The sequence below is a fragment of the Amblyomma maculatum genome, chromosome 4, assembly GCF_055883805.1.
Source record: "Amblyomma maculatum isolate TAMU_Amacu chromosome 4, ASM5588380v1, whole genome shotgun sequence".
Classification (NCBI taxonomy): Eukaryota; Metazoa; Arthropoda; class Arachnida; order Ixodida; family Ixodidae; genus Amblyomma; species Amblyomma maculatum.
In genome coordinates this window covers 102,177,656-102,195,961 of record NC_139347.1, presented here as the reverse complement: position 1 = coordinate 102,195,961, position 18,306 = coordinate 102,177,656, and the positions used below count along the sequence as shown (strand labels likewise).

Genomic DNA, 18,306 nt, shown 5'->3' with positions numbered 1-18,306 from the left:
TTTTTTTTTTTTTTAATGCACCGAACGTGCTTACCAAAAGACGCTTGTGACTATTGCATCAGCAGCTTCATCAAATACAAACTATTCAAATGCGTTGCGCTCTTCTTTTGAGTAAAGACTTACATACTAGTATGGAAATATGGTGTTATGTACCATTATCAGTTTTCAAAGTAGTGATTTGAATTATTTACGAAAGTGAAATAACAGTAACCGCGATGTTGCATGGTACTTAATAGTTAGCACCAGAAGCGGACAACCGTTCTTATATGAAATTCAGTTATGAAGACAGAAACAAAGGCACAACCATGCTGCTTGTATTGTTGGTCTCATTGCTGTTGATGGCAGATGAGATTAAGCCCATACTGATGATGTCGTCAATTGCACTCCCAGAGACTAAGGCTAATAATGCCACGGGGGTCTATTGAAGACGATTGAACCTGAATAAATAAGACTAAGTGAGCGTGCTTTCTTCTTTAAAACATTCTCATTATATTCCCAACACCAACGCTTTCATTTGTGCCACAAAATGAAATTAGGAATCACCGGCTGTGTCAACAAGTACCAACAATGCTGTCAGCTGGGGAAGAAGCAAGCTTGAAACCCCGCTTTGCAGTTTTACTAGCCGACTCAGAGAGCCTCTCACAGCCACACTCAAACTGTGTTAACAATGTTCCGCACACAGTTCACTTTACATGTACTGCCACGTTGATACAAAAAAAAAAAAAAAAACATTATCAAAAATGTTACAAAATATCTTGGTTTCACTTTGTAAAGAATTTGCAGCCACGAAAACCTGCTACAGCAGCCCACCTTCACCTCATTCTCTTATCCAACTTCGTATCCATTCGAGATCACTTGGATTCTATAGACAACATATCCTCGGAACAATTTCGCCATGCCTGGCTTCTGCACTAGGTGTAGCTTGTAAAGGGGCAGGAGAACGAATAGCCTCAAATGTTTTCAAGTGGCCTTGAACCAGGTTAGTAATTTAGGTAATCTCTAATCCGAAATGACAGCTCCGATGTGTGGAGGCAACAGTGAGTGCAAATGTGACATGCAAGGTATACAAATCATATCTCAATTGATGGCCGGCTGCTGCACAAAAAAAAAAATAGTAACCTTAAAGTTTCAAACTACTTACTCTTACAGAGAAAAGCTACGCGGACGCACTGTCTTGAAAATCACGTCGAAGGGCGCGTAACCATAGTACGAAGCAAAGCGTCTCGACTGATGCGCACCACGGCAACTTGCATCTCGAAGTGCGGCTTGGACGCACTGAATCGATGGCGAAGCTACCACACAATGCCATCATCCATGTCTGACGCAAATTACATCACGCTACTGTAGCGCGCAGGTAGTCACAATGCAGAAATATTTCAATCAAAGCTCGCGCACGCTGCAAATATATCGTAACGGAACTGTCGCGTCGTCGGTGGGGCGATATCTTCCGCTAACGGACAGTTTAATCTTATCTACCGATCCCTAAGTGACGACCCGGATACCCAGGAGCTCACGCTAGGCCAATCCTATCTGTCTTCAAGTACTTGGCTTCCCGTCCGAGGAATGAGCAACGCTGGTGCATCGAGATGCTAGCGGTCGGGTTTCGGCCGCGTCTCTCGATGACACGCCTATTCTTGGTTGCTCAAACAGCCAATTCAGAAAGAAGCGAACTTAAGAACGAAATACGTAACATTCAGAACTATTTGTGACAGCTTGCAAGCCCCCCAGCTCGCTGACGTGCTGTCTTGCAGACCTTAAGGCGAGTATTGGTTCGGTTTCTTTCAGCGTTTTTAAGGGGATAGCGATAAGGCTCAGTTCTGCAGAAAATCCGATGTTGTGAGCAAGAAATCACAGGCATGGCTCTGGTAGGTGATAGCTGAGGTGACATGGCCGGGTATTGAATGTTTGGCAGGTTGCATTTGGTTTGGTTCTTAGAGTTTAACGTCCCAAAGTGATTCAGGCTATGGGGATGCCGTAGTTGAGGGCTAAGGAAATTCCGACCACCTGGGGTCCTTTAACGTGACATGGCAGAGCTGACGGGCGCGTTGCTTTTCGCCTCCGTCGAAAAGCAGCCACCGCGGCCGGGATCCTATCCCGCGTATTTGGGTTCAGCACTCAAGCGGCCTAATCACTGAGCCACCGCGGCGAGTTGTCTGAAGTCACGAGACAACCTGTGGCAGGCGTTGAATGCTCGGAATTCGCATTTGAGATGACAGGGTGAAACGGGGGATTAAACTTTCATGCCCCCTTTGGCGAAGAGTAAGATACCCTATGCTAGGCCACGCAGGCACACCCGTGCGGCTGGCATGATTAAGCGGGCATTTATAGGTATCTATGTCAGGTGGTGTTTCACATAATTGGGGATATCTCACGACTACATGCTAATGAACATGGGAGAAATAATAGAGGACCACTTGAAGGGGTTAATGATTGACGGAGCGTAGCGAAGCATATGTACTACAATGTCATCAACCACTTCTAGCTATAATACGGTCATTGCTTTCAAACCAACATTGCGTCAAACGTATATATATGTGCTCATATCGAATCAAAGCAATGCAAACACACAGGGGGCCGCAGGTGGAGCTTCGAATATTGCGGATCCGGATCAGACGCAATTGGGTTTTGAAAACAGTGACCGTATTATAGTTAGAAGTGGAAGACCCTGTACAAAGGCAAACAGGATCCGCAAAAGGAGGCCCGTATTGGCGCCATTAACACTATCTAGGCGTACCCTTAAAGGCGAAGCTTCAGTGTTCCCCAATGTTTAGCTTTAAAAGAACACGCCGTGAATAAACTAGCGCGGTAGCCAGTTCCGCACGTGATGACAGCGATAGCAGCGCGTGTATCAATGACCTTAGAGGCAGCGGCTCTTGTTACGCTTATAAGGTGTTTGGCATTATACAGCATGGTATTATATAGGGAAACTGTCTCGCTGCCAGCCATGAATAGCCACCCACGACAGCCTTGATCATATCTTGCAAAGACAACATCGTGCTTCCGGCTGTTCGGGCCTATCTCTGCGTTGCTCTGGGACAGATCGCACGTACAACACGTGCTGCATTTCGAGACCGCTTTTAAATTGGTTGCACCCCGACACTGTGCCCCTGGCATCTTTATCTTGCACAGTTGATATATGTCGATAGTTGACATAGTTGACTGGCGATAGCCATTTCGCCAATTACTGACTCTTCTATAGCCACCAGTACTCGTAGGTATGAAATTTAGCCGCATCGAGTACCGAGACTTTCGCGTTGCCTTGAATGGCTTGCTTCAGAACGCAACGCGAGCCAAGGCAAATCGACGAGTATAACATTGTTACTATTTGCACTGTGCTTTGCACGTTCGTTGTAAGCCTAAAAAGAAAGTAGGAAAAGCGTACAATGCGGCTCCAGATAAAGGCCGCCCTTGGACCTGGTCTAGCGTACTCAATTGCAGTTAAGAAAAAGGAAGCTGAATTACCCCGAAGAATACAACTCTGTGTCGCACTTAAACCTGGGGCACATTTCTGCGAACAGTTCATAACGTTACGAATTGAAGTTACTCAATGATATAGAAAGCTACTGATTTTAAATTCTATACAAGGTGCCGCTAGTAAGAGCACACGGATACCTCGAGTGAGGCTACTAAATTTACGCGTCGATGTTTACCGCATTCAGTACCTTGAAAATCGGTGCCCGTAGTGTCCAATGCAGAAGCGGCACACCCCTGCAGGAAAGAATTTAGCTTTTCGATGCTCAACTACCACCAGCATCGACTGAATGGCGCAGCAACCAACAATGTCCCTCCTTTGTGCAGTCGCCCTTTCTGCGTTATTATTTGTTTACACAACCTCCAATTTCGTGCATTTTTAACTGTCGTGGACCGTTACGCCATCGCTGATGTCGACTGCGCTACTCACGGCAGCGATCACGTGAGATAACCCCTCGGGCCTCGCTCCGCTTCACTTTTACCAAAAAAACAAAACGAAAGAAAGAAAAGCAAGCCCTCGGAAATGACAACGTCATCAGAGGCAAACCGGAAAGTAGCTATGCCTGAGTTAGAGCCCGTAGTCTATACTTTGGGGTGTATGCGCTAGAAGCTAGCGGCGTAGCCTGCCACAAGCTCGATGTGACGAAGTTTAGCTGAAATAAAAACCGCTGTAGCGGTCGCCAGTTACCGCTTCCTCTATAGCGTATCAGTACTGCCGGCCCCTGGGTACGTAACTTAACCGTATCGAGCATCAAAACATTCGCAATGCCTTGAAAGGCTTGCTTCAAAACGGAAGGCGAACAGCGATGTTCTAATCAAGGCGCCCTCGCATCACAAATAGCTCTTAGGCGCAGACAACTTTATGAATTCGCTCCGCCATGAGGCGACGCCGGCCACAGCTTCGACGGCGCAGCACACATCTGGCGAATAAGGGAGCCGCGTAGACCTTCGATTATTGCGCACTGGCGCCGTACAGGGCCAACAGGCCTACGTCGTGCTTGCGTGAGCGTGACGCAAGCATCGTCGTCACAGTGTACATACACTGCCAGCGTGGTGCAATTACACGCGCGGCAGTAAAAAAATGCGACTTTAACAAAAAGCGAGACGTCCTTGCGAACCAGCTGAGGGGCTGCGCAGCTCGGAGCGACTTGAAAAGACGATGTCTATCGCGCTCACGCTATATGCAAGCTAGGCCGGCCGCGGGGTACACGCACTTTCAGGGGCAAAAACGGCCGTGGCGATGGCGGCAGACAACGCTGTTGCTTTTTCGAAGTTTTGCCGCAAGCGTGCACTCGTTATGACTGCGCAGCGATAAAGAGCTCCAGGGAGCTGTGATCATGTGTCGCATACGGCTAGGCCTCCGTAGCACGAGGCGTAGCTGCACAACTTGTTAGCTACTTCTCTGGCTGTAAATACAAAAAAAAAAAGCATTACGTACCATAAGCAAGGCTAACTAAGCAACCGGCTGCGTTCTGCACGCGCCGATAGTGTAAGCTGGCCGCATTTCGCAGTACGAAAGCAGATATCTCGGGTCAAGGATGATCACGAGTGCGCCTGGTTAATAGTATTAGATAGGGAGACATCGCTTTGGCTCCGGCTTCGGATTGAAAGCTGATACGCTGAAGTAATAGTTTAGGTTTTCGATGGGAATGCCGCTTGTTGTCCAGAGGCGATGGCGTGAACGTTCCGCGCAGGAAAGGGGAGAAACGGCAGCACTTTGCCCACTTCCAGCTGTTTGGAGTACAATCGCTCTAGTTATCTTGAACTGCTCACTAGGTAGGTCACCGAACAGGAAATCGGATTAAGTAACATTGCAACGGAACTTCCAAAGTACCTCGATGCATAAATTATGAGTGTGTGTTTCGCCTAACGGCCTGCTTAATGGCTCAGCTTTCTTAAATGTGATCTGGTTTGGTTCCAGTTCGTCATACAGAGTTCTGGTGCGGCAGGCCATGAAAGCTGCAGATATACAGAATTTCAAAATCTGCTTGGAGTATTTCGAAAAGTAACGGAGGCCTGGGCCAATCAGTATGTATAACACGACAGTATCTTTTTCGCACGCTCCTGTCCAATCTCTTTCTCTCTCTCTCTCTTTCTGTCGATCACGTTGAATGAATGTGGCAGGAACATATAGCGCTTGCCATTTTGATTGGCCGAGGTTGCCATTACCTTCAGGAGTGCTGTAAACAGTTTATGAAACAAAGTACAGCTTTCACGATAGCAATATATTCACCACACCAGCAAGTTGTTCGCTTTTGATCATATAAATCAAGATAACGTAGTAACAGATTGCACAAGCTTCTCAATTATAGTGCGGTCCCCTTTTGCCTCGAAGAATAGATCACTGCCCACGTGTTTCATCCTGAAGTAGCATTGATTTTTTTTCATTCACGACCAGAGCGTCAAATTTGGATATCCTCGGTGTTCTTTACTTCCGAATTGCATGTCGACGGAAAAATGGCATCACAAACATCCAATTCAATAATAAGATGTTTGCGAAGCCATTCTTCCGTCGACCTGCAGTTCAATAGCAAAGAACACTGGTGAGAGCAAAATTTTTTACACTCCAACTTTGAAACATACTTTCTAAACACAAAGAAACACTGATTTTATTGACAAACACTCAGCTAACGATGTCTTCGAATAAAATTATGAAATTTGGGGTCAATGGTTTCATGTCGTTACGTTAAATATAAAGAACAAGACTTGGGCGATCCTTTCAGAGATGCTGCCGTAGATGCGAAGTAGATGCGAATTGGTTTGGTTTGATTCATGGGGTTTAGTGACCCAAAGCATCACACGCTATGACAGACGGCAAGGGGAGAGCTCCGGAAATTTCAACCACCTGGAGGTCTTTAACGTGCACTGACATCAGACGGGAAGGGGAGGGCTCCGGTAATTTCGACCTCCTGGGGGTCTTTAACGTGCACTGACATCAGACGGGAAGGGGTGGGCTCCGGAAATTTCGACCTCCTGGGGGTCTTTAACGTGCACTGACATCAGACGGCAAGGGGAGGGCTGCGGAAATTTCGACCACCTGGGGGTCCTTAACGTGCACTGACATCAGACGGCAAGGGAAGGGCTCCGGAAATTTCGACCACCTGGGGGTCTTTAACGTGCACTGACATCAGACGGCAAGGGGAGGGCTCCGGAAATTTCGACCTCCTGGGGGTCTTTAACGTGCACTGACATCAGACGGCAAGGGGAGGGCTGCGGAAATTTCGACCACCTGGGGGTCTTTAACGTGCACTGACATCAGACGGCAAGGGAAGGGCTCCGGAAATTTCGACCAATTGGGGGTCTTTAAAGTGCACTGACATCGCACAGCACATGAACACCTTGCTTTTAGCTTTGATTGAAAAAGCGGCTGCCGCGATCGGAATTCGATCTCATATCCTTAAGGTGCAGCAGTCGAGTGCGCTAACCACTGTCCTACCGCGGCAGGTGAAGATGTGAACTCTCATGCGTTTATTAAGCTGCGACTAATTACAGTGCCATTATGGACAAAGCAAAGGAGCCGCGCTAACTTGAAGCGTTAAATGGATATAACAAAACGAGAGTGTGGCTGTGTCTACTACTGTGCTGCAGATGTAAAGTGAAATGTCTCAACTTATTGGGAAGTAGTGTTCAATAGAAAGGGCAATTACAAATTAAAGACGTAGAGCACAAAACAATGAAAGGAACACGGTGAGAAGGTGCAATGTGAACGGATATTAATAAAGGTACGCCCGAATAAAATGTAGCGTCGCGACACTGTTCGGCCAGCTTTCAAAGGAACAATGTCTAGTGACAAAATATAAAGATAAAATGTTCTTACTGCAATTGCTTCAAAGGCGTGATTTTGGTGCACAATAATTGTGCCTCAATCGTACATGTAGCAACGGCAAATTTCCGCATTGTGATGGAAACACCTGTCACTATCTGTGCTTATAGCATCTGAGTCTACATTAACATGTGCAACACCATTGTACTCATGCCGTTGAGTTAGCGCGAAAGCTCGCAACGCTTAGGGAAAAAGAATACTATTAGCCTGACATTTAGATACTTTAGTGTATGCTGTGGCTCTTGTGAACATACTTTCATTCGTGCAGATTTCATCCCGAAATGTTCGAGACTGTATCGGAAACTTGATAAATATGAGACAATGGAAGAAGAGCCTCCGCTTATCGGGTCTGGTGACAAGGATCTTGCGAATGTTTGAGTGCGTATATTGCACAGTGACGCACAGCCTACGTAAAGAAGCCACATTAGGTGCAAGAGATTGCATTTTTGTCCATCGAAAACAAGAAAAAGAGCAAAGAAGGGAAACGATACAAAAATCCAAAAAACAGTATTGCTCGCCATGAAGCCAAAATAGGAAAGAACATAAAAAAATATGTTGGATTTCTTTGAATCTTTCAATACGCTGATAGAAACATTCCGTAGATAAATATATAGTTTAGATGTAACTTCTGGCAGGCGGTGAAAAGTAATAAAAATTTGTTAGGATTTGAGCATGGCTTGAATTAGTGGAACAAGCAAAGTCTCTGTTAAGCATGGTTGCGCAAGGTTTAGCAAGGCTGTATATGGCTTGACGGTTTAATTATCGGGAAGGTCGAACTTCGCCTTGAGGCTAGACGCGAGAGCCCCTGTAACACTGCCTTTTCGTCCGGCGTTTTTTTATTTTTTTTTATTTCTTTTCTTTGAATTAGGTTTTTGGGAAAGGAAGGTGTAGTATTTGTCTCGCTTTTGGACGGACTTCGTCCATGAAAACCGTCACCAACTCGCCCAAGCTTCCGTCCATTTTGGATGGACACCTACACTTTATTAAGTCCTGGTGAAGCAACTTTTTTATTTCCTTGACTTTTTAAATATTGTCCAAATATTAAGCGGCATACACCTGCAAGATGGTGAGACCTATTCATAGCCCAACGGCTCGTTCCTGCAACTGGCTCTTACATAGCTCTAGAAAGCACTCAGCAGCATGCACCCGTGCTTATATCAGGCAACGGCGAGTCACATGGTTAGCCCCAACAGCTATGCGAAGAGAGCGAGTCACGTGAAAGGCGCACCTGCCGAGCATGCGAGTACAAGTATGCTTACAGGGTCACTGCTGCAGAAGGACATGACATTGAGTTTTGCATGCGTAAAATTGCTGCGTGCATGATTGTCGCGCAGCGCTGTTAGAAAGCTGTGTAAGCAAATGGGGGCCCGTATGTTCCACTGCTAACCAGTAATCCACAACGTGCTGACTCTCGCATTGCTAAACGATCACCGGAGAGAAAATACAAAAATTGCTGCGTACAAAAAATTATTTTAACCTTTCTTCCATTTCGAAAATATTAAATATGTCATTAATAGACACTCAAATTTCATGCTATATGTCAGTATCATGGCAAAAATGAAGTTTTTTTGCGAAGTCGCAAAGAAGCTGTTGCACTTAGGCGCTGTTCGAGAAATTATGCGACTAAGTGTACCAGTGTAATTTAAGCGCCGCGCTTTCCTGGAGGCGGTCGGCTGCAAATACGTGTGTGGTGAGGAGAACGACCGGCAACTATCTCAGTGATTGCAACAGTAAAGACCCATACTACATGCTCCGGCTACAGAGTTACTGTTCGCTGAATAGGAGCCGGAGATGCAGGGAGTGTGGAGAATTTAAAGGCAATTTAAGCTATCAAGGGTGAAAAAAAAGCAACTGCGAGGAGGACAAGAAGGGGTTCTACTGAACTCGAATTAAGTGCAAGCGATTGCATTACGGCTATAATACAGGTTCTCGTAATACACCTGCAATTTGCACCTGTGTCTTAGTAAGGCACATTATTTCCAACATAGTCGTCAAATGAAACCGCTTTGCGAACGGTCCTCCCTAAAATGTCACGCTGGTTGCGTGATATGGACTTTTCATAATTTTATCATAAAATGTTAGGTTGAAAATAAAACTAGCGACAGAGAACATGCTGCAGGCTTCTCCGCCAAAGCAAAGCGAGAGCTGAACTGATTGCGAGGCCTTCAGCACGAATTATATGCCTGCAAAAAAGTATATATAGTATAGATTCAAAACGTGTTTGAGAGGAGAGACGCTATTTTTTATTTCACCTTATACCACATGTCTCGGCGTTGTTGAGCAATTCAGTGAGTGCGAGTTGGTCGTTTTTAACCACACAGCCGACGAATCCAAGGCTGGAATGCTAAAGGCAATAAATTGCAACGCAGAAAGACTGTTGGGACGCACCGAGTTCGTGACAGCTGAGCATTTCTCTCAACGGCATCGAAAAGCAACCACAAATGGTGCTCCGGCGCGCACTCATCTGCATTTCATTGCAAGGTGCTATAGGTACTTCTGCGAAATAGTTGCAACAGATCTGACAATTCATCCACCCCACTAAAAAAAAAGAAGAAGAAAGAACAGTCGGGATGAGATCAACGTGCATCGTCGACCTGTGTTTGTGGCACAAGCTTCATGAAGACGCATGAGCGCGGCGCTCAAGTTCATTTTTGTTTTATTTTATTAATTCGAGATGGTTCGCTGTTAGGTATAGTGAGTCGCCTCAAATGCTAGGTTTATACACTTGAAGCGAGAAATGACGGTTGAACGCATGCCTCAAAGTAAGTTTGTATTAAAATGGCATATATAATTTTATACGCAGATGCCGACTTGGACAACCTTCTCGAATTATTTTTTTACGTACTCGCAGTTTGCGTATCACATTCGCAATAACAACGAACATATGGCCGACAAGAAAGCAACCAATTTGGAACAACTCGTGTAACCGGTCAGTGAGCGGCACGATAAACATGAGCTCTCGTTGTCCCCCTTCGTAATGGCTTTCCCAGACTTCAGCATTTCTCAATAACAGCGCACTATCATCAGGAGAGCCAAGTCACCTGTGAAAGCTATATTCCATTCCGGAAACTCGCTAAACAAAGGTGGTACAGCTAGAAATGGATGACCTGAGTGAGGCAGCACAAACGCCTGGCACAATTATTCATGCATGCAATTCATGCGATTCTTCAGTGACGTCATACATGCACACAGAAAAAAAAAAAGAAAAGAAAAGGAGAAAAATCGCTGTTCACTCATACAGTCCTGCCCTTCCCTCTTTCTTGCTTTTAAAGCGCAGAGGTTATCGATTATCGGTGCAGGCATTAATAATCAGCTGCGGCATATGTTATGTTCATATATTTCCTTAATGACGTCGAAAAAGTCGATAATAGAATGATATGCAAGAATTGTATACTGTAATATAACGCCTCACTGCCATGAAGAATCGATATTAGAAGGATGGCTAATAACTGTATGTTGAAAAGCGAGCGTACATTTTAGCTATATGATATAGTCACAAGCCTTGACCCTTCGGTAGGCGGAAGACGATGTCCATAATTTTACGTCCTCGGAAAAATATCACTTTGAAAAGAAACCGTGTATTTACTAACAACATTGACGCGCATTTCCGTGGTGGCTTGCTTTTTCACAGCTTATATCCTACAAATACTTTGTTTTTTTCTTTTTTGCACGCAGGCTTTGCGCTTAGTCGAAAGACAAAAAAAAAGAAGAAAAGTCGGACAAACAGTACCTAGAAGCCCTGTAAAAATTCACTCTTTCCACACAGATTTTCTGCTGAGCGCTGAACACGCATTCCCCGCGCTTGCATAATTTACGTCAGCCTCGCAACGCAGAACGGAAGGCGGGTGTAATATATAACATCGCGACACGGTAGTGAAGCTGGAGGTGACCAATTTTCCCTGATGCGCTAGGTACACACAAGTTTCGCAATGCTCCGAACTGTTTTGGAGGAAAAAGGACAAAAATGCTCCGAAACGCTCGCGCTGACCGACGGCCGGACGTCGTCGATTGATTCTCGCGTCTTCTTTTACTTTCTTCTTTATTCCCGCGACACGGAAACTCTAGTGGCTACTCGTCCGTCCGTGAGACGACAAGGTGACGTGCTACGGTGACGCCTCCTCTCCGCGCGTTGAGGAAAGTAAGGACACCTTTCTCGACCAGGGCCTCTCTGGGTTCCTTTGTTTTCGGCGTATTTCATCGCGCAAGAGGAAAGAAATCAGAAGCCACTCGAGGGCGTCTGGATCGAGCTTCGAAGGATGGCTTTTCTTGCTGCTAGCGATGCGCGAACGGCACCTTTGTTAGGCGCGACCTTCGATACGCCGCGCTCGGTCGAACTTCCCGGTGTTGCTACTACTGAGTGCTAAATGACTGCAGGTGTACGAGCTGGATCTGTGGATGTCGCGTCTCTCTTTATAAGGGGAGAGAATTCCAACAACGGATATAAAAGTAAGAAGGAAAGTGTACGGCGCCTCAGCGTGCTTAGCTATCTTACCTTCGCTCAAAAGGAAACCAGAAAAAAAGTTAAGTGTATGCGTTGTTTATACTCGTATTTTGCTAAGAGCACAAATAAGCATTAGCTTAGTGGTTCAGCACATGGTGTGTCCATGCACTAGACTGCATTTACCCGACCTATAGAATGCTGCTCTTGGGTATGAAGTTGCGAGGCATTCGAGGCTGTTTCGGTTGGTTGCTCGAAGGACAAAAGGTCGTGGAGGACACGAATAAAAGTTGCCAAGTGGAAGGAAACAAAATAAAATTGTAATGAAGACAAAGACTTATGATGCTTTAATTAATGAAAACATATATCCCAGTGTAGAAGCTTGATCAAGTTGACGCCGGGTTGTTCTTAAAACAGCGCAAACAAGGGAAGGACACAGGAGTAGACGTACATACGGGAGCTGGCTCAAGAGCTGAAATTTATTCAGCACACTGCCACTTATAGATGCCGAAGGGAAAACTGAACAAGAAAAGATGCGAAACTGGTGCCAAAGCTACAGAAAGAGTAAAAGCAATAAAATATTCGGCAGATACACTTGAATCTGCTTATGTGTGAGGGTGCGAATGAATCACTGTGTGGCCGCAGTGTCGCTGAAAATACTTCTAACTTCATTAAAGTTCTTTCCCATAACGTAAGTGTTTGAGCGTTTGTTGTATACATCGGACTGGCGATATTCTGACCTTGCCGCTACAAAGCGACGGCAGTTTCAGAGTTTGCACGGCATGGCGGCAAGACCGTAGTCGATGTGCATGAGAGGTTTCATCTGTTTTATCTCGCGCAATGGTTTAGTGCGTCGAGACAAGCCGTCATTAATGACTGCGTATGCAAAGCTTCCGCGCTCCCTGCTTGCATTCGACGATAGTTATTACTGTAACGTCAATAGGCATCCTAAACACGCATTAGTAAGTTATACGTGCCACACCGCGCTCACTATGTATCCATCTATTAGAGCCAACTCTCCTTCGTGACTTGTGTGCAGCGTTCCAGCCTTGCACGCAGAAGGCCTGGGTTCGAACCCCAAAGCCGACCAATTTACTTCATCGAATCCGAAGATGTTATCGGTACCATCGAGCTTTGACAACTACAACAACCACACCAGCAGCAACAACGACGGTGGTAGACGGCTTTTCGCGTATTGGGGCTTACAACCCAGTCGGAAAAAACTACAGAACCTTTTCTGATGTAACGACAGAATTTCTGTGCGGTTTTTGACGGGAAACCTGTTGTGACAACAGAACATTCTGTAGTAACATCAGAAATTTGGGTAGTTACAACAGAAAAGTGCTACAGAACTACAGACAACAGAAATATACTACAGAAAAACTACAAAACTACTGAATAATCTGATGGTTTCGACAGAACTACAGGATATTTTGTTTTATTTTTGACACAGTTCTGTAGCTTTTTTCGATTGGGAATGTTTTTGTATTACATGAAAATTGAGGCCGTTCGCTCTGTTAGTAGAAAGGAACACCATATTTAGTATGGAACTGATGGCCGACCGGCACTGTTGTCCTAATTCGAAGTTGAGATGATTGATTACCTCTTCTGCGAGCGCCCATAACACTATTAGGCGAAAAACCAGATGTGCAATTCGTGGAATTCTCTGCAATGCGCTGCCAGGTTACGCCAATCTTTACATCTTTATTTGACTTGTTCAGTCAACCAGTCATTAGGCACCTGCTTGCTTGAACAGAGTATTTCACCACCACAATTCAAGAGAGTTAAATCGCTTCATTCTACGGAAGAAGGAATTGACGCCGATGATTATTTGCAAAGTTGATTACTTTTTTGGGACGAGGCTTGACCCAGTTGCGTAGTCTGGACAACTTTGTCTAACGGAAAAAACCATGATTTAGAGTAGCTTTAAAGCTGCGAGTAGGAATTAAAACATGTTCCAGAGGTGAGTCCAGTCCACAGGAACCAGAAAGAATAGGAGTAAACTGGTCGAGCATTTTGTACAACGTATAATCGAAGGAAATGGATCGAAACAGCTGCAATTCAAATTAAATGCACAGAGCTGAAACGCTGATCATTCGGCACTCTTAGTATCAAAATAACGCAAAAGCGCTCAGTAATACACTGCACGTATTTCGCGACAATCATCGCCTCGCCGGCTTAGCAACTTCGTGTTGTGCACTCTAAACATGAAAGGAGTAAAAACGCGGGTAACTAATTCTCTAGCGCACCCCTTTTAGGAGAAGCTATAGAGCAGGTACCAGAGTTGATTTTGTACACGCAATACTTCTTTGTTGGCCCGCCCTAAACGTATATAGTGACCAAATGCAATTAAAAAAAATATAAAGAAGCCTAAAAGCGGTGAATTAAAGTTCCAGAGGTTGGAAGGCTGAAGAAAATTGAATCTTATGTTAAAACATCGCTCGCTACAAGGACGTCGCGTGTGTTGACGAGAGAATCTATTTCCGCTCCCAATCCTAAGTAGTCCACATTTTTAGTAATCACAACCTGCCCCAGACCTTGGGCAGCCCACCAATTCATGTCATTTTTACTCCGTTATAGGATAATCTGTGTTTGCAATGTAGATGTAAGCATAAGGTTCCATGCCTCTCAGTAGAAGTACGCAAAGGTTGCCCAGGACATCTAGGCCACTTATGCTGTCGGTCAATGCCACCCGATATAGCACGCGGCTGGGCCTCGCTAGCAGCGTTCGGTCTCCCACTTGCTTTTTCTTGCCCCTCCTTGCACCAATGTAGTCTGCCCTGTAGGGACCTACATGCGAATTCCTAGTGTAGATAACGATGCAAAGCGTGGAAGGCTGGTTTGGCACAGAGCACAGCCTGTGCGACCGATAGTGGTTCCAGTCGAACGAGAGTGAAACCTTGTGGCAGTGGACCTCGCTGTGAGCACTGGTTTAAGCTGACAAAACTTGACCGAAGGAGGACTTTGAGCTGCCCGCTGATGTGTACATATCTACATATACCTGCCTATCCACCTAACCGCAATATAGGCGAAATGTGTGCGCTCCCCCAGCAATGAGGGCCAGCTGGCCTAAGCATTGCCAATTCTATCGTTAGATATCTTCATTTTACGTATATATCAGCTCAGCAGGCACTGACCATCTCGAATGCCCTAAACTAAAACAAAGCTCTTTAGATGGTTCCTTGTTTACATGAGTGCGTAATCTAATACTGTTTAAATGTTCACTTCTAAACTGTGCGAGCCCTGCCACGGTGGTGCAGTGGTTAGGACGCACCACTTCTGCACCCAAGGATGCGGGATCAAATCCCGGGCCTGTTATATAACCCCGGGTGGTCGAAATTTCTGGAGCCCTCCACTACGGCGTTTCTCATAGCCTGAGTAACTTTGGGACGTTAAACCCCACAAACCAAACCAAACTGCGCGAATCCAGGCCCGCCCTATATACGGCTCTCCTGTGCACTAAAAATTCAGGATAATAAAGTTTTAGTCGGAAACAGCATAACCGACTATGCTCTTTTCTCCGCAGCACTTGCGCCCAACTTTAACCGGGACTAATGCCAAGTCCAGCCGTTGCCTCGGGTGAAACCAAGCTGCCGCTTACCTGTTGGTCCAGCATTGAAGAAAATGGCCAGGCGCACCCTACGAGGAAGTGCGACGTTGCGAGCAGCTTGTGGCGTGTGGCAGCACGGCTTCTAGGGATTCCTATATAGGTATTCATGGCCCGTCGCGACTGTGCGGCGCGTCATTGTCAATCCCCTCTTCTCCCAGCCCTCTCTCGGTGGCGGCTTAGAGTATCGTGTTCAACCTTCTCGCCTGCCTGCTTATTCCGCTTGCTTCGGACAGAGTGAAACAATGAGACTTTTCAATGGGCTCATATGACCAAACCCGCGCTAGCAGCATCAGCAGCTGCTGACGTGATGAGTGAGATACACGTTTAAATAATGTAATGGAGCTCTTCACGGAACGTCTGGACTATTGCCAGGTGCTAATACATGCACTGGTTACCAGATATCAATAATTGTACGAGTTAGCAAGTACCAGTACCAGAATCCAAGTACGAGTATCGGTAACCAGCCTGCACGCGTGGAAGTAAACGACTAAGGTATGAGAACACTCGCTGCTGCAGGTTTCGTGTTGAAAATAAACAAGAAAAGAAGGAAAACGCTCCGACGCTGCCGAATTTGCCTTCGCATGCTTTAAATGAGAAAACAAGCTAGCTGTGCCGGAGCCCAGCAGCTGCTTCCCCACTAGGAATCATTTGTGTGTCTGAAAAATCCATATATTTTACTGCTATCCTTGCGCAGCAACCTATGACGTCGTCAAGCCGTTGACGGTTAGCTATACGCTATGCTATAGACATGAAGCCCCCCTCTAATAACGCTGTACGAATGCATGACCTAGGTATAGGTTCGAAGGTCTTATTTTGTATCCAAGAGCCCCAAAGGATTCCATTCCCATCGCAAAGAAGTTGTTCAACGTGGCAGCGCCTGCAAGTCGACCATGTCATGAGCCTGCACGTGACGTCACACAATCCAAAGACTAATCATGCAGTGCCTCCTAATGTCACCTGCACACTGCCAAAGGTGTGCGCTTGATTTTTGTTTTTCTCGTAGCTTCGCCACCAGATTTTCTTAAGGACATGGACTTTAACCCCCTCGCGTTAATAAATTACCTTACAAGCGAGTAGCTGGCAAATGAACTCTGATTATATTGCATAACACCTGGTTCCAGTCCCAAAAGCTTATTCACAGCAATGCAAACAAACTTCCACTCTCGGTAGCTTGACGAAAGGCCTGCAGAGAGCTACAGGCGACGAAGCCACATATACTCAGTCACAGCCTACGATTAAATTGGTCGCGCCGGCTTCCACTCTGGAGGCATGTCATTTACACAGATACAATCTTGGCTTACGAATGGGGCTCTAGACGGCGTGGCAGTGTTGTTTTGCACGCAGCGGCCAAGCAAGAAAAAAGCCCCGATGTGCGATCGGGAGCCGGCAACCGTCGCCACTGCTGTGCAGGCTGGAAACTTTCCGTGCTCAATTTACGCACGCACCCGCAGATTCTCTCCCATGCTCCCTTCCTGTCTCGACTCCTTTGCTCTCTACATGGTTGGACCTAGGCCTACATAGTCCGGAAAGCGTGAAATGAAATGACAGGGCTTTAGCGTAGTGAAACCAAGTACAGCGTGCGAAAGCTGTTGCGCACAGACGGCAGGTGATGGATATGACGACGTATACACTGCACCGCCAGAGAGTGTGTTGCAGTTCGACACGCGGGGTGGTCAACTATGAGCAATAATTATAAAAAGAAGAGCGGCGATAGCTATGAGGTTCCATACTAGCTTCCTACGAAAAATGTCGTCAGTTGGAATCCGTTTCGACGGTTTTCTTTTCTTTTTTTTCCTGAGCTCGGCGGAGGTTTCACACAAGATTAGTGGTTGGGTCTGATTGTGTTAGGTAGTGCTTTCAGATTAAAACAAAACGTAAACAGGGCTGCATTACTAAATTCCTGAATGCACCGTATCAAAGCAAGGACGAAATTTACGGATACTATCTTCGACGTTTCAATATGAAAGCTCTAATTTTACGAAATTTGCAATTCTTTGCCCAGGAGTTCATTAGCTGGAACGGTATAGCCACAGACTCCTTCAAAACTTGATTTCACGAATCAATCGCTACAGTCCATGTTCAAGCCGGAGCAGTCTGTCTAGAAAAAAATAAAGAGACGTTCTCATTCGAAATTACGGGGTACAGTCACTTGACTGTTAGTTTTCCTCGTTATACTCTATATCGTAACCAGTGAATTGCATTATATTGTATTATATTGTATTGTACTGTATTGTAATGTACTGCATTGTATTGTATTGTACTGTATTGTCCCAAAGCGACTCAGGCTATGAGAGACGCCGTAGTAGAGGACTCCAGAAATCTCGACCACCTGAGGACTCCGGAAATTTCGACCACCTGGGTCGAGATTCCGGAGTCCTCCACTACGGAAATTTCGACCCAGGTGGTCGAAATTTCCACTACGAAAGGTAAGGGCAATCTTTGCCCATGAGAATCACCCGCCCAACATGACTGTGCGTCTTCTCACTTCTGCCTACGTCGGCGACAAGAGTGTAGAAGTCATTACAGCGCAACGCTTCCTGATTAGCCAAGGTCGCCTTACTTTTCGCAGTGCTGCAAGCGTTTTGTAAAACGGAGTTAGCTGCTTCCGACTCGGCCACTTAACGTCTTTAGATTATTAATATTAAATAGGTGGAAAGCTGGCGGCACTGTGCTTCATTCATCACGCAGAGATCCAGGAATACCGGGAAGATGAGGCTTCGGATTTGGCTTGTGGGTAATTTGTGGATTCACAATTGGCGATACATTGGTTCTCAAGGCCAATATAGAATATACGTTGGAAAATTTTCCGTAACAATTTATTGAGGAAGTGAAAGAAACACTAGGTAGACATAATTTTACGTGCGCAGAAACGAGAACTTCTACGGCTCAGGTGCCGACTGCGAGGCATCATCCACCTTTTCGGACCAAGATTATAGTCAAGCCAAACAGGAAACCCGCGCGGGA

At 45.8% G+C, this 18,306-nt stretch overlaps 1 protein-coding gene across 6 annotated transcripts in view; it reads right to left on the bottom strand.

Annotated features, from left to right (window-relative positions):
• Positions 1-18,306, bottom strand: part of LOC146191876 (DNA damage-regulated autophagy modulator protein 1-like) — a 103,520-nt gene that overhangs the window by 20,473 nt on the left and 64,741 nt on the right. The window contains exon 1 of one of the 6 annotated variants that reach the window (XM_084602322.1): positions 15,334-15,357. The exons of the other annotated variants lie outside the window; for them this stretch is intronic. Coding sequence (XP_084458448.1) covers positions 15,334-15,348 — 15 coding nt within the window. The 5' untranslated portion in view covers positions 15,349-15,357. Of the gene's footprint in view, positions 1-15,333; positions 15,358-18,306 lie in introns of those variants that run through there. 6 annotated transcript variants of the gene reach the window in all.